This window comes from Chlorocebus sabaeus, chromosome 23 (assembly GCF_047675955.1).
Source record: "Chlorocebus sabaeus isolate Y175 chromosome 23, mChlSab1.0.hap1, whole genome shotgun sequence".
NCBI classification, from domain to species: domain Eukaryota; kingdom Metazoa; phylum Chordata; class Mammalia; order Primates; family Cercopithecidae; genus Chlorocebus; species Chlorocebus sabaeus.
In genome coordinates this window covers 13,873,615-13,889,627 of record NC_132926.1, presented here as the reverse complement: position 1 = coordinate 13,889,627, position 16,013 = coordinate 13,873,615, and the positions used below count along the sequence as shown (strand labels likewise).

At 48.8% G+C, this 16,013-nt stretch overlaps 2 protein-coding genes across 9 annotated transcripts in view; one reads left to right on the top strand and one right to left on the bottom strand.

The window, feature by feature from the left end:
- PANK3 (pantothenate kinase 3) overlaps window positions 1-16,013 on the bottom strand; it is a 92,026-nt gene that overhangs the window by 34,988 nt on the left and 41,025 nt on the right. For 5 of the 8 annotated variants that reach the window (XR_012090792.1, XR_012090787.1, XR_012090786.1 and 2 more), the window contains 2 exons: window positions 14,745-14,955; window positions 2,851-2,969 (listed from right to left, as the gene is read on the bottom strand). The gene's annotated coding sequence lies outside the window, so the exon portion shown is untranslated. Of the gene's footprint in view, window positions 1-2,850; window positions 2,970-7,942; window positions 10,991-14,744; window positions 14,956-16,013 lie in introns of those variants that run through there. The other 3 variants (XR_012090790.1, XR_005234621.2, XR_012090789.1) reach the window with 3 other exon arrangements.
- Window positions 5,176-6,696, top strand: FBLL1 (fibrillarin like 1). The gene has a single exon (XM_008015254.3). The coding sequence runs from the start codon at window positions 5,549-5,551 to the stop codon at window positions 6,569-6,571; it is 1,023 nt and encodes a 340-aa protein (XP_008013445.3). The 5' UTR covers window positions 5,176-5,548; the 3' UTR covers window positions 6,572-6,696.

Genomic DNA, 16,013 nt, shown 5'->3' with positions numbered 1-16,013 from the left:
CCACCGCGCCCGGCCTCAAATAAATTTTAAAAGCAGATTTAAACTAGGGCATAAATGGTACAGAGAAGTTAATATGCATCTACAATTAATTTTATGCTAATTTTCTCATCATTTTTGACTTTGCTTCTTGGCCAATGTCAGCCCAAAATGGCCAGGATTAATATTCTAGAAAATTGGCTAAATAATATTCAGTCGATGGAGGTAATTATCTTAAGTACAATGAGCCAGGCACAAATAGACAAATATCCCATGTTCTCACTTATATGTGGGAGCTAAAAAACAATTTTTTTTTGAAATGGTCTAGTTCTGTTGCCCAGGCTGGAGTGCAGTGGCGTGATCATCACACCACATCACCTCCACCTCCTGGGCTCAAGCAATCCTCCCACCTCAGCCTCCTGAGTAGCTGGGGCTACAGGTATGTGCCACCATGCCTGGCTAATTTTTGTATTTTTGGTAGAGATGGGGTTTTGCCATGTTGCCCAGGCTGATCTTGAACTCCCGGGCTCAAGTGATCACCTGCCTCAGCTCCCAAACTGCTGAGATTACAGCTGTGAGTCACCGTGCCTGGCTGGGAGCTAAAAAATTTGATCACATGGAGGTAGAGAGTGGAAAAACAGATAACAAGAGACTGGGAAGGGTGAATAGGGGCAGGAGGGAAGATGAAGAGAAGTGGGTTAAAAGGTACAAACATACAGGCCTGGCGAGGTGACTCACACCTGTAATCCTAGCACTTTGGGAGGCTGAGATGGGTGGATCACCTGAGGTCAGGAGTTCAAGACCAGCCTGGCCAACATGGTGAAACCCCATCTCTCCTGAAAATACAAAAAAAAAAAAAAAAAAACCCAGGCATGGTGGCATGTGCCTATAATCCCAGCTACTCATGAAGCGTGAGGCACAAGAATCGCTTGAACCTGGGAGGAGGAGGTTGCAGTGAACTGAGATCACGCCACTGCGCTTCAGCCTGGGTGACAGAGGGAGACTCTGTCTCAAAAAAGAAAAAAAAAAGAAAAAGGTACAAACATACAGTAAGATAGAAGGAACAAATTCAATGCTTGATAGCTGAGTAGGGTGACGATACTTAATAAAAATGTACTGTACTCTGGTGATGGATACTTTAAATACCCTGACTTGATCACTGCATTATACATGTAACAAAACTTCTCATGTACCCCATACATTTGTACACATCAAAAAAATACTTGGTTGCATTATAGAAATTTCACTGGTTAATGAGAGTACATGGGGTCATCTAAAGTAAAACAATTTTTTTTGCTTTGTTTTGTTGTTTGGCTTGCTTTGCATTTTCATACCAATTTCATTACATACATATACATGGTGTTTATAAAAAATAAAATGTACTGGATTGAAGGGGAGCACAGTTAGACTCACTGTAATTTTTGTGGGGATTTTAGATTGTAGGAGTTTGATATTTGTAGAAATTTTTTTATATATTGAGATGGGGTCTATGTTTTCCAGGTTGGTCTCGAACTCCTGAGCTCAAGTGATCCACCCACCTCAGCCTCCCAAAGTACTAGGATTACAGGCATGAGCCACTGTGCCCAGCCCAAATCTCAGATTCTTATTCCATAAAATGAAGAATTACAGAGAATTTCTAAGGTGTCTTATGGAAAGAAGACCTTTGCAAAAGTAGTCCAGCTAAGCTTTTTGAGCATTTCCTGAATGGCAGCCACTAGTTCTACAGTGGGGAATGGAGTGAGAGTCTGAGCCACCAAGAGACGACGTGTCCCCCAGCAGAGGCAATGGCCAAACAATAATGACATCCCAAATAAGGGATTTTAGCTACTCTTCAAGGCCCAGAGGCTAGAAGAAGGGAGAAGATTTTCTTTTTCTAATTAATTAACCAGCTATATTAGATATATTATTGGGAGTTGACTATGATTCTGAGTTTTAGTCATGTGTTAGGAAGGAGGTATTATATTTTGTCTTGATGAGTACATTTAAATATATACATGCCGAACAGTAAATTTCACCTGAGGTGTTTGTGTTGGGTACACTGATCCAGGTGTGCCAGCTGGCATTATGCAATAGACACCTAGGTAAAAACATTTACTGTTCCCCAATTATGGCACCCATATATCTCAGCTGCCTTTCAGCTAGGCAGGCCATGTGACTGACTTTGGCCAGTCATCAGCCAGGAGGCTGAGGTGGGAGAATTGCTTAAGCCTGGGATATCAAGGCTGCAATCCGTGGTGAGTAGATATGATTGTGTCAAAGTCTTGACTAAACATACAAAAAGGTTGTGAGGTATCTGCACTCTATTCTTCAGCGGTACAGTGGAGGCCCTCTTTTTTCTCATGTGGCAGCCACAAGATGATGGGGCCTGCGTTCTTTAGTGGCTGTGTGGTGCAAACCTCCTACTGACTCTCAGTGGACATAAAACGTAAGAAATAAACATAGTTGTATTAATACATTGAGATTTTGGAGTTCTGTGTTACTGCGTCATAGCCCAACTCCTCTTGAGCAAATGTAGCTGCACCTGTCACTGGGGTGGAGATCAGATCCCTAGAGTCAGTCACCTTTGGAAGTGGACCATGGCTTAGAGAAAACAAGTTTCTTCATGCATGGATGCTTAAAGTATAATGAGAATGGGGATGGGGTTATAGAGCATTACCTCTGGTTTCACATCAATCATGGCTAGTTACTCCTTGGGCAGTTTGTTGGAATGGTTGTGTGAGAAAATAAGCAAAATTTCTCATGCATTTTTTAAATCTAAGGGAATGATTCATGTGCCCCATATCTACTACTGAGGTCTAGTCACAGATGTAATTATTATCATTACTATAGGGCACATCTTACGGAATAACAAGTCAATTGTAAACAAAAGTATACCTGGTGCCAAGTGTGGTGGCTTGTGCCTAGAATTCCAGCAACTCAGGAGGCTGAGGCAGGAGGATGGCTTGAGGCCAGGAGCTGGAAACTAGCTTGGGCAACATAATGAGGTTGCATCTCTACAAAAAGTAAGAAAAAAATTGTCAGGCACCATGGTTTATACCTATATAGAAAGAAACGTGGCTGGCCACTCTGGCTCACACCTGTAATCCTAGCACTTTAAGAGACTGAAACAGGAGGACTGCTTGAGTCCAGGAGTTTGAGGCAAGCCTGGGCAACATAGTGAGACCCCATTTCTATAAAAAATAAAAAATTTAGCTTGGTGTGGTGGCACACACCTGTAGTCCCAGCTACTCAGGAGGCTGGGGTGGGAGGACTACTTGAGGCTGGGAGATCAAGGCTGCAATAGCCATAATTGTGCCACTGCACTCAGCCTGGGTGACAGAGTGAGACCCTGTCTTAGAATAAAAAAAGAAAAATAAAGCCCTTTTCTTTATAAATTACCCAGTCTCAGGTATAGAAACATAAAACAAATTAAGACAGTAGATTAATGCCCCAGCCTCCAACCTGCAGCAGAACAATTCTGAGATGCCTTCCACACAGTTTCTCAGAGAGTACTCAGAGCAGTTGAGCTGCCATTTTCCACTGTGGTCATCTTCTCATTAATGTACCCTCTTTTTTTTTTTTTTTTTTTTTTTTTGAGACAGGGTCCCGCTCTGTCACCTAAGCTGGAGTGTAGTGGTATGAGGACAGGTCACTGCAGCCTTGATCTCCCAGGCTCAAGCGACCCCTCCAGCTCAGCCTCCTCAGTAGCTGGGACTACAGGTACACACCATGACACCTGGCTAAGTTTCTTTTATTTTTGTAGAAACAGGGTCTTGCTATCTTGCCAGGGCAGGTCTTGAACTCGTGGGCGCAATCAATCCTCCCACTTTGGCCTCCCAAAGTGCTGGGATTACAGGTGTGAGGCACCGTGCCCAGTTCTTTCTTAACCTTTCTATCTTTTCTATCTTGTTTTTGCACCCCCACCCCCACCCCACATGTGCTTCTTGGGGTCAACTCACAAACCACTTGGACTCAAGTCTTTGTCTCAGGATCTCTATTATTCAAGGTTCTCCAAAGACACAGACCTGTAGGACATATATATATGTGTGTGTATATATATGATATATATTGGCTCATGTGATTATGGAGACCAGCAAGTCCAAAATCTGCAGGGCCAACGTCCTGGTCCAAAGGTTGTCAGGCAGAAAGAGCTGATGTGCCAGTCGAAAGGCCATTGGGCAGGAGAATTCTTTCGTCCTTGGGGAAGGATTTTACTTTATTTCTGCCTTCAACTGATTAGATGAGGCCCACCCACATCCTAAACGGCAATCAGCTTTATTCAATATACCAATTTAAATGTTAATCTCATGTAAAAACACCCTCACAGAAACACTCAGAATACTATTTGACCAAATATCTGGGCACCCCATAGCCCAGTAAAGTTGACAAATAAAATTAACCCTCACAGACACCAAGTGTAGTTCATCATTTTGGAAATATCCGACTTACAGCAAAAGTGGAAACCTCTAAGTAGAGTATCAGGAATCATACATTTCACTCACTGATTTCTTGTTCACATTCCAGTGTATAAAATTCTGGTCTCCATTAAGGAGACACTCCAGTTCTCAGGGAAAACCAGACTTGGCCTTGCTGTCCATGAGTATGAGACAGGAAGAGCTGTGGTCCAGGATGGAACGAAAGTCATACTGCACATACCAGGTGTTCGGTACATGCTCAGCAATTCAGGTGCGCGTTCTCTCTCTCTCTCTGGAGTAGACACTTACTTCAACTAACGGGAGGCTGGCCAGTTGTTTTACCACCTATCCTGCTTTTCCCAGCTCTTGTGTGGGCCCCAAAGCCCCCAGCAGTAGACGCCCCAACTGCTGTCGCTGTCCCTGGTGCTGACCAAACGCTAACGCTTCTGCGTTGCGGCCTTAGGGCCACTGGTGGTGCCCAGTTATTCTTTTATTTTCCTTTTGTTCTTTTCTTTTCCTCTCTTTGTTGCTGCCCTTATTGCTGCCCAATTATTCTTTTCTATCTCTTTCTCTTTCTTGTCTCTCTTTCTTTTCTTTCTTTCTCTTTCTCTCTTTCTCTCTTTTTCCTCCAGAAAATGCTGCAGATTGTGTGTGATTTTGAAGCATAGACTAGACTTCGAGGATGAACGTGACATTTTGGCTCTCTGTATATCCCCATTCACACTGAAGAATCAACACTTACTTGCTGATCAATATTCCTAGAACTGGTGGCACAGCCAGGACCTACGCTGATGCTTACCTCCCCCTCTCCTGCCGCAGAGACGCCCCCGTCCGTGTGGCCCAGGGAAGTGCCAGGGGTCCCTGGGGAAGGCGGGAGATGGGGAAGGGGCAGGGTGAGCGAAGAGGAGCAGGCTGCGGCTGCACGCAGGCTGGGAAGCAGGGCTTCCGGGCCGCAGGGTCGCGAGGACGGGTGTGATGCAATCGCGCCACAGCCGCTGCGTCAAGGGGCGGCTCCGGGATGCGGGGACTGCGGTAGAGCCGGTCCCGCCCCCGCCGCCCGCCGCCCGCCTTCGGTAGCCCCGCGGACAGCCGCCGGGACGACCACCCAGAGCCACCGGAGCCCCCTGACACCCGCCCCGAGTCACCGGTAACCCGCGGCACCCGCCCGGGGGCGCGCCATGAAGTCGGCGGCGAGCTCGCGCGGGGGCGGTGGGGGCGGCCGCGGGGGCGGTGGCTGGGGCGGCTGGGGCGGGGGCCGAGGCGGCGGCGGCGGCGGCGCGGGCAAGGGCGGCGGGGGCGACGGCGGCGGCCCGGGGGGCAAGGGCGGCTTCGGGGCACGGGCGCGCGGCTTCGGCGGGGGCGGCCGGGGCCGGGGGCGAGGCGGCGGAGACGGCAAGGATCGCGGCGGCGGCGGCGGCGGCGGCGGCGGACAGCGGCGGGGCGGGGTGGCCAAGAGCAAGAGCCGCCGCAGGAAGGGCGCCATGGTGGTGTCGGTGGAGCCGCACCGGCACGAGGGCGTCTTCATCTACCGCGGGGCGGAGGACGCGCTGGTCACGCTGAACATGGTGCCGGGCCAGTCGGTGTACGGCGAGAGGCGCGTCACGGTGACCGAGGGCGGCGTGAAGCAGGAGTACCGCACGTGGAACCCATTCCGCTCCAAGCTGGCCGCGGCCATCCTGGGCGGGGTGGACCAGATCCACATCAAGCCCAAGTCCAAGGTGCTGTACCTAGGCGCCGCGTCGGGCACCACTGTCTCCCACGTCTCCGACATCATTGGCCCAGACGGCCTGGTCTACGCCGTCGAGTTCTCCCACCGCGCCGGCCGCGATCTGGTCAACGTGGCCAAGAAGCGCACCAACATCATCCCGGTCCTGGAGGACGCGCGGCACCCGCTCAAGTACCGCATGCTCATCGGGATGGTGGACGTGATCTTCGCCGACGTGGCCCAGCCCGACCAGTCCCGCATCGTGGCCCTGAACGCCCACACCTTCCTGCGCAACGGGGGCCACTTTCTCATCTCCATCAAGGCCAACTGCATCGACTCCACCGCATCTGCCGAGGCTGTGTTTGCTTCTGAGGTGAGGAAGTTGCAGCAGGAGAACCTGAAGCCCCAAGAGCAGCTGACCCTGGAGCCCTATGAGAGGGACCACGCTGTGGTGGTCGGGGTCTACCGGCCTCTTCCAAAGAGCAGCACCAAGTAGCACCCAGCTCAGGCTCGCCTGCCATCTCCCCAAGCCTGTGTTGTGTTTGCTATTATTTTCTATGTGTTTTCTTTGTGCGTGTTTTGTTTTGTTGTTTTTCTATTAAACTGCATAAAGAAACGGCACCTATCTGTATGGTGATGCCAGGCTAGGTTTTGCTGCAGTAACAACCCCCAAATCCCAGTGGCCTAAACCAGCTGGTGTAAGGGGCCCATCACGCAGTAGCCTGGGAGCTGTGCTCATTCTAATCACTCCGGTCCCCAACTCCCCAGGGCCCCATTTTCACACATGCTCCCTCCATCCCTAGGACAAAGGAAAGAGAGCTGGGGAACTGCTAATAAAAGCTTTTAAACTTCCCCTTGGAACTGATGGGGCACTTCTGCGCACATTTGGCCAAGTCACATGACCAAGTCTGACTCCGGGGAAGGACACTGAATATTGATGGACAATAATATAGTCAAACCCACCAATCATCTGACTCACAGCCAAAGTCAACCACAATAAGCTTTTGTTACTTTACTCTTCAGCTAAGCCCTTTTGCGTTCACGGTTAAAGTGAATAATAAATAAATGTTAAATTTATTCCTCACAGCAGCCCTGAGATGGCTTTGTTAGCACTTGCATATTACATGTGAAGCAACAGGGCTTCTGAAGGTAAACTAGTTGCCCAAACTTACATAGCCAGTAAGGAGGTAGGACTTAAATGCCAGTCTTCGGGGCTCTAAATCCATGCTGTTTCCTCAGCACCAGGGGGATCTTGTCTCTGGCCCCCGACCCCTATGGCATGCACACGGGGACATACTTAGAGCAGGGCCCTGTGACCTTATTGTGTTCTTTTGCCCTCCCCTGTCCCCCACTGGGCTAGCCCTTTGGTTTCACAATAGCAAAACAAGGTAGGGGGGCAGGATGTGGGTCTAGTTAGCAGACTGTCTCCACTGCAGGGCATAGCATACCCCAAGTGGCATCACCAAGTGTCTGCAGAACAGGCAGAAAAATGACTACCAGAAAGCATCTGTCTTTGCAAGGCACGTCCTGCGGTTCCCAAGATGCTGGTCTCAGTACCTTGGAGTCTCTCCAAAGCACCCCAAAGGGAAGGGAGAGTGGGTAATCCGAGGAGAGCTGAGAATGCCCCCAAGGCCGAGTACATGCCTCCAAGCCAGACCTTAGGAAGGCCTTTCATTCATTTATGCATGCATACACTCAAAAAAAATCCCCACTGCCAAAGTCACCAACATTTAGTCTTTGAATGATTGCGCACTAATGTATCATTTGGAGGGTGGATTTGCCTTTCTAAACATGTGGTGGGCAGCAATCGTGGTTAGTCTGCTTTTTCTGAGAGCATACTTCTTGAAAAACAACAAAGGATAAATCAGACTTTTTATTTTATTTTATTTTATTTGAGACAAGTCTTGCTCTATCGCCAAGCCTGGAATACAGTGGCACAATCATGGCTCACTGCAGCCTTGAACTTAAGTGATCCTGGGCTTAAGTGATCTTCCTGCCTCAGCCTACCACACCTGGCTAATTAAAATAACTTTTTTTTTTTTTTTTTTTGTAGGAACAGTCTTGCTTTGTTGCCAAGGCTGGCCTTGAACTCCTTGCTTCAAGAAATCCTCCTGCCTCAGACTCCCACAATGGGATTAGAGGTGTGAGCTATGGCGCCTGGTCCAAATCAGATTTTTAAAAAGGCTACCCACTTTTTCACCATTCCCCCCATCCTACCCCATCCCAAAATTCAGACAGGGAATTACAGTTCAGATGTATTAGCAAGACTGACTCAGGAAGAAGAGAGTGAATGAGGTACATGTCTATTTCCATAACCAATGGAAATCTTCATTACAACCCTACAAGCCAAGATCACTTTTCCTATTTAGCATATGAGAACACTGCAGTTCAGAGCTGACAGTACCTGGTTTCAGATCCCCCAGAAAGGCTCACAGCCAAAAATCACAGCCTTGTTAATCTGACTCCAAAATCTATGTCGTTTTCACTGAAGTCTATGCTGGTTCTGTTGCCTTGAAAAGCCCTCTCTGCTACAAATACAAAAAAATTAGCCTGTCGCACTGGCGGGCGCCTGTAGTCCCAGCTACTTGGGAGGCTGAGGCAGGGGAATGGCGTGAACCCAGGAGGGCAAGCTTTGCAGTGAGCCAAGATTGCGCCGCTGCACTCCAGCCTGGGTGACAGAGCGAGACTCCGTCTAAAAAAAAAAAAGAAAGAAAAGAAAAGAAAAGAAAAGAAAAGCCCTCTCTCCAATCCTAGGCTAATTTATTAGTTGCTGGGATGAAGCCCTGAGGCTGAGGTGGACTCCCTGGGAAAAAGAACTGTTTGCTCACTAGGGGAAGGAGGGGCTCTGCAGCAGCTGAGGCCCAGGACCCAGCCCCTCCTCAGAAACAGATGGGCTCCATAAAGGAGCTCTTGATTCCTCCTTAAAGGTTTATACCCCCAGGATGGGGGATGAAGCAGGGGAAACGCGACCTCTTTCCTTGGCATGAGCACTCCCATTCCCTGTCCCTCCTGCCCCAAGTGAAATTTACAGTCATGTCTGAAGCTTCTCAAAGTGGGAATTATTCGTGAGGAAAATGGCAACAAAACAATCTCCTGAAGAATTTCCCTGCATTGCAGATGAGTTCCTGAGCCAATGGAATGACATGGTGAGTACCAGGAGAAATACAGGAATACAGCAGGGGAGCTGGAACCTGGTTTTAGAGGATGAAGGCAGGGAAAAGAATGGGACTACAGTCCGGGCACAGTGCCTCATGCCTGTAATCCCAGCACTTTGGGAGGCCAAGGTGCGTGGATCACTTGAGACCTTGACTGAGTACTTGAATCGAGATCAGCCTGGTCAACATACAAAACCCCATCTCTACTAAAAATATTAAAAATAGCCGGGCATGCAGCTACTTGGGAGGCTGAGGCAGAAGAATCGCTTGAATCTGGGAGGCGGAGGTTCCAGTGAGCCAAGATCACGCCACTGTGAGATTGTCTAAACAACAACAACAAAAAAGAACGGGACTATAACTCCAGTGGGCCCTGGGTCCCAAGAAACCTAGAAGTAGCAGTGACCCTAGGTAACAAACCTGCTCAGAGCCAGGAATGCTTCAGTGACTATCAGCTTGGGTTCCCAGAAGGCTTTACATTTGGGTCTCTAGGTATATTAGTCTTCTCAGGCTGTTGTAACAACATACTACATGCTAGGTGGCTTCAACAACAGATACTCATTTTCTCACTATTCTGGAGGGAGGCTAGAAGTCCAGTATCAAGGTGCTGAAGAATTCAGTTTCTGGTGAGGACTCTCTTCTTGGCTTGTAATCGGCTACCTTCTTGCTGTGTCCTTATGTGGCCTTTCCTCTGTACACACACAGAGAGAAAGAGAAAGAGAGAGAAAGAGAGAGAAAGAGAGAGCTCTTTTCTTCCCCTGTTTACAAGGACACCAATCCTATTGGATTAGGATCCTACTCTCAGGACCTCTTTTAACCTTAATTACCTCCTTAGGGCCCCATCCCCAAATATAGTAACATTGGGGATTTGAGCTTCAATTTGTGAATTTTCTGGGACACAATTCAGCGCATAAGCCTAGGGTTGGATGAGAATGTTCAGCTAAAATGCCTGTCTTACTGGATTGTGAGTTTTGGCTGAGGAGACCAACGTTTAATGTGAAAATACCTGCTGACAGCCTGGCACTAAGTGCTCTGCCTGTTTTTTCATTTTTTCTTTCTTTCCCCCTCTTATTGGCAATAGAGAATAATAAGGTAGCTGAGAATTAAGAGTTTAAAATGGGCCCAGCGCAGTGGCTCAGGCCTGTAATCCCAGCACTTAGGGAGGCTGAGGTGGGCTTCAGATGGCTTCAGTTCAGTAGTTCAAGACCAGCCTGGACAACATAGTGAAACCCCGTCTCTACAAAAACAAAAGTTAGCTTGGGGTGGTGGCATGCACCTGTAGTCCCAGTTACTTGGGAGGCTGAGGCAGGAGAATCGCTTGAGCCCAGGAAAGTGGAGGTTGCAGTGAGCTGTGATCACACCACTGTGAGTGAGACACTGTCTCAAAAATAAATAAATAAATACATAAATACAAGTTTACATAAATGCCAGGGGTTGCCTTGGAGTGGGGGAGCACACTTAGCAAGTCTTCTGAGGGGACTGCCCTGTGCTGGGAGCTGCGGGGAGCTGACCACTGAGTTTCAGAGTCAGCGGCTCCATCCTGGGCCACAGGAGAGGACTCAACTCAAGCATCAGTGAGTGCCCAGCAGCAGTCACCTCAGCAGCAGAAGCAGTAAGGGTGGAGGCTGGTGCTCAAAGACCAGGCAAGAGGGGCCATGTGCCCACGGCATCGGCAGGAGCCTCAGAGAACAGGCGGAACAGAACTCCCACCCCATCCACCAGCACCATGATGTCTGCCAGCTTCTCCCTCGCTCAGACGCCTCCTGAGGTGAAGGGAAGAAGAATGGGGTAGGAGAAGACCTGAGAGAATGAACCTTTATCCAAAGAAGGCAGTTTTAAATGGGAAGAAACCATGTTCCATTAGTTAGTGCTTTCCCCTGCCAACCTTGCATTAAGCAAGATGTTCTGGCCCATCTGAGCTACGGTGAGCACTGCATCTGGATACTGCTACTCTAACATGTATCAAGCACTTGTGTCCCAGGCAGAAAGCTCAGTGTTTCTTTGATCGTTAGAAGTATGACTTTTTTTTTTTTTTTGAGACAGGAGTTTTGCTCTGTCACCCAGGCTGGAGTACAGTGGCGCAATCTCAGTTCACTGCAACCTCCTCCTCCCAGGTTCAAGTGATTCTCCTGCCTCAGCCTCCCGAGTAGCTGGGACTACAGTAGACACCCGCCACCATGCCCAACTAATTTTTGTATTTTTTTAGTAAAGACAGGGTTTCACCACATTGGTCAGGCTGGTCTCAAACTGCTGACCTCAAGAGATCCACCCACTTCAGCCTTCGAAACTGCTGGGATTACAGACATGAGCCACTGCGCCCGGCCTCATGATTTTTAAATTAATAACAAAACAAACATTCCTGAAAGTGCCGACACTAACATTCCACTTGATGAACTGCTGCAAAATGAACACCGGTGTCAGAGCTGCCCCTAGCATTTGCGTGGCGTGGAGCAAGAGCATCCGTAAGGACCCTGGTCCGTGGCTTCCCCTTCCTCTTCCCACTCCTGGTTCCCAGCCCTGGAAGGGCCTCATGCACACTGCTGTAGACACTCAGTCCTCCAGTCCAAGATCTGTCCCCAGGCCCTTCACACAGCCTCCTTGAAGCCACTTATTGGAACTAGAGTTGCAAACTGGGAGCAGGGTCTCTCGGGGGACCGGCCTGGGGAGGAGGACTGGAATAGGGCTCGCATCGTTCAGACAGAGCTCTGAGTGCCTGATGCATAATCCAGAAGGTCGGAGACGTGGCTTCTGGGGGGCATGGCACTTGGTCCCTATGGACTCCTTGCCTCACAGGATAAGGGACAGACAGAGGAAGGCCAGAGTGCAGTCTTTTTTTTTTTTTTTTTTTTTTTTATACGGAGTTTCACTCTTGTTGCCCCAGCTGGAGTGCAATGGCGTGATCTCGGCTCACCACAACCTCCACCTCCCATGTTCAAGAGATTCTCTGCCTCAGCCTCCCTAGTTGCTGGGATTACAGGCATGTCCCACCACGCCCAGCTAATTTTGTATTTTTAGCAGAGACGGGGTTTCTCCATGTTGGTCAGGCTGGTCTCAAACTGCCGACCTCAGGTGATCCGCCCGCCTCGGCCTCCCAAAGTGCTGGGATTACAGGCATGAGTCACCGTGCCCGGCCAAAGTGCAGTCTTATAAAGTGCAGGAGGCAGGGCATGGTGGCTCATGCCTGTGTTCCCAGCATTTTGGGAGACAGAGGCGGGCAGATTGAGCTCAGGAGTTCAAGACCACCCTGGGCAACATGGCAAAACCCCATCTCTACTAAAATACAAAAAATTAGCTGGGCATGGTGGCATGTGCCTGTAGCCCCAGCTACTCAGGAGGCTGAGGCATGAGAATTGCTTAAGCCTGGGAGGCGGAGGTTGCAGTGAGCCACGATTGCACCACTGCACTCCAGCTTGGGCTACAGAGTGAGACTCTGTCTCAAAAGAAAAAAAGAAAAAAAATAGTGCAGTTGCCAATGACTAAGAGTGTCCCCTTTGCCTGTCCACCCATCCAATCTCAGCATTCCTCTATGAAGATGCAAAGTCTACCACTTCCCAGGAGTCCTTCCAGGCCCATTGACTCACAGGAAGCTCCTTCTGACATTACAGCTCTTGGTTAGTATTCTGATGAAGACATTGCATGCAGGGTGCTTCCATGCACCTTCTTTCACTGAATCCGCATGCACAGCACCCCCAGGAGGCAAGTGTTATCACCCTGTATCACCGATGAGGAAACTGAGGCTCAGAAAGGTGGTATCAGTCAGTCAAGGTAGTGTAGCTGGAGGGTGAGAGAGCTGAGATTTCTGGAGCAGAATTGCATCTCTGGTCTAAGTCAGCAACATGAAAATCAGATGCTCTAGGGAAAGGCCTGGCATTGGTATTTTTTTTTATATAACCTCCCCGCGTGATTCTAAGGTAGGGCCAGGACTGAAGCCCACTATTTAAAATGCTGTATCATTTTTGTCATCGGCTGGGAAAGGCAGATTTAGGATGGCATTTTGAATAACTGAAAGACAACGGCTGAGCAATTCTGCCATGCCTGCTGGTACCTGGGGCCTCTTTGACAACAGAGGATGCTCCCAGAGATTCCAACAAGGCGAACGATTGAAGTCAGGGCCTGAAAACAAAGTTCTTGCTACTCCTGCTCTTTGGTCACTGGGCTGCACACTGCATGCTGAGGATGTTTGTGAGGGAGAGAGCTGAGCTGACGGGCGTCGGAGGAGCCAATAAAGCCAGGAGCTCAAAACGCAAGCGTTAAGTCTGCAGTCACTGTGATAGTATAAGCAATAGACTGAAATAGAGAAAGCACCGATTGCCTGTTCCATTTCCCCCCGTGGAACAGCACACCTGGCAAGGGCCAAGTTGATCAGCGCAGTCAGAATTGTCTCTATTGAAGGAGCCCCCAGCAAAAGACGGCAGTTTTTTGGAAGTGAGGAGGGTGAGGAGGAAGGGGTAGGAGCAGAGAAGTACTGAGTTAGTGGGGAACAGCATCTTCAGCTTTTGCCCTCTTGATGGCCTCTGCCCAAGCCCTCAGATAGTGGGACCCAGAAACGAAGACACAGAACATGAGCAGGGGAGGGACTGAGTCCTTGACCGCAACTCCCTGTGGAGACGGCAGTGCACCAGGTTCCTCCTCAGGGCTGCCAGGGAAAACATCACACACAGGTGCTGGCCAGGAGCCGGAGCCCTGAGGGTTTACCTCCTATAGATTGTAAGTACAGGCGCCCAGTACTGAAGTTGGTTTTTTGGTCTCTTGAGCAAAAGCACTTTATGAACTTCTCTCTAAATCTTGCCTTTGCATTTTTCACTTATGTCTTAGGTTTGCCTCTTCCATCCCCTGGTGACCACCAAGCCGCCTGTCTACTGCTTGGGACCCACCGTTCATTAGATCCTTCCCATCCCACTGCCTCCAGGCGAGCCTCTGCTCCCTGCCTGGAGGACTCAGGTGCCCGAAAATACAATGCAAGAATTCTAGCTGCTTGTAACAGCCAGTGTGTTTGGCAGGGTTTTTTTTTTTTTAATCTGGGCCACACAGGAAGGCTTCCAGAAACACTGGGACAAGAACTGAGGAAGAACCCGAAGTAGTTTTGATGGAAAACACTGTCTTTCTTACCTCTTCATGTGATTTTAATTTTAATCTTCTCCCATCCAAACCTCCTTCCTTCCCACTTATCTTTCCATCTCACTGCCCCTAGGAACCCCAAATCCAACAGTCACTTAACCCATGAGGACTTCGATGCACCAATCCACCATCTTTTCACCGTCCATTCAATTAATGCCCATTGTCCTCATTTCCCTCCTCGCCTGGCTGAGATTCCATGGTCCATCATTCTAATCACTTCCTTACATAACACCTTATCCCTCTCTCCCTTCCTTTTTGCTTGCAAACCGGCCATTCCTTTCCTGAACCTACCTCTTTCTTGGAGTAAATCATCAAATGGAAACAAAGCTGCCAATACCAGCTACTAACAATGTTTGCCAGCTTCTCTTAAGGCCACAGATTCATTGGTTCATGACCTACCTTCCAAGGTATCATGGCATCAGGTTCACCTCTTCCTAAACGAACAGCATCCTTCTAGCCTCTGATAACACCTTCTTTGCCACCTGCTGCCAGCCTCTGATCCAATACCACACAGTTCCGGCTTGTGTTCTTCAGTGCATTCCATCTCTGGCGGCAGCTTCTGTATCAGTTGGAAGAGGCCAGATTATGCTGGGGTAACAAACCCCTAAATCTGTGGTGGAAAAAAACAAAGTTTGTTTTCTTCCTTTTACTCCAGACCTTCATTCATGTGGTGAGGGAGTGACAAAAAAGGAGCTTTGCTACTTTTTGTCACTTAGGGATCCAGGCTGACAGAGCAGCCACTGTCTCAAATGCTGCTGGCTTCTGTTAGTGGGAAAAGAGGGCTCTGGAGGGTCTCAAAGAGGTGACTAAGCGCTCCAGCCAAAAAGTAGCACGCACCACTTCCAAACACAACGCTCACTCACTAGTTGGCCAGAGCGAATCCTTCGAACCCACCCTCTCAACTGCAAGGGAGCCAGCAAGCGCAATCCTACATGTAGCTAAAAAGTGGCTTATTGAAATCCCTGCTGAACACGGCCACCATCAGAAGATACTATTATTAGTCTCATGTTGCAAGTGCTAAGGCACAGGTTGAGAAATCTGTCTGAGACTTCATGCCTAGTAATCATGTCAGAGTAGGATTTGAACTCATGCTCCAGAATATTTTTGTTTTGTTTTTGTTTTTTTTTTTTAAGACAGGGTGTCGCTCTGTCACCCAGGCTGGAGTGCAGTGGTGTGATCTTGGCTCACTGCATCCTCTACCCTGGATCAAGTGATTCTCATGCCTCAGCCTCCTGAATAGCTGGGATTACAGACATGCACCACCATGCCCAGCTGATTTTTGTCTTTTTAGTAGAGATAGGGTTTCGCCATGTTGGCCAGGCTGGCCTCAAACTCCTGACCTCAAGTGATCTGCCTGGCTTGGCCTCCCAAAGTGCTGGGGATTACAGGTGTGAGCCACCATGCCCAGCCCAGAATATTTGTTTTTAACCACTACTCTATACAGCCTCTCAGCAAATATGTAGACTTAAAATTTATCTGTTATCGTCATGTAACTTGTGATGTACTCAGAGAATGTGGTCTTATTTTCTGAAATTCATGGAGTCTTTATGGCCTGCATGTAGTTAATTTTGGTAAATGTTTCGTGTGTGCCTAAGAAGGTATCTTCTAATTGGTGAATGCAGAATTCAATATATGTCCATTAGAGCAGTCTAAACGGGAGTGTTCAAA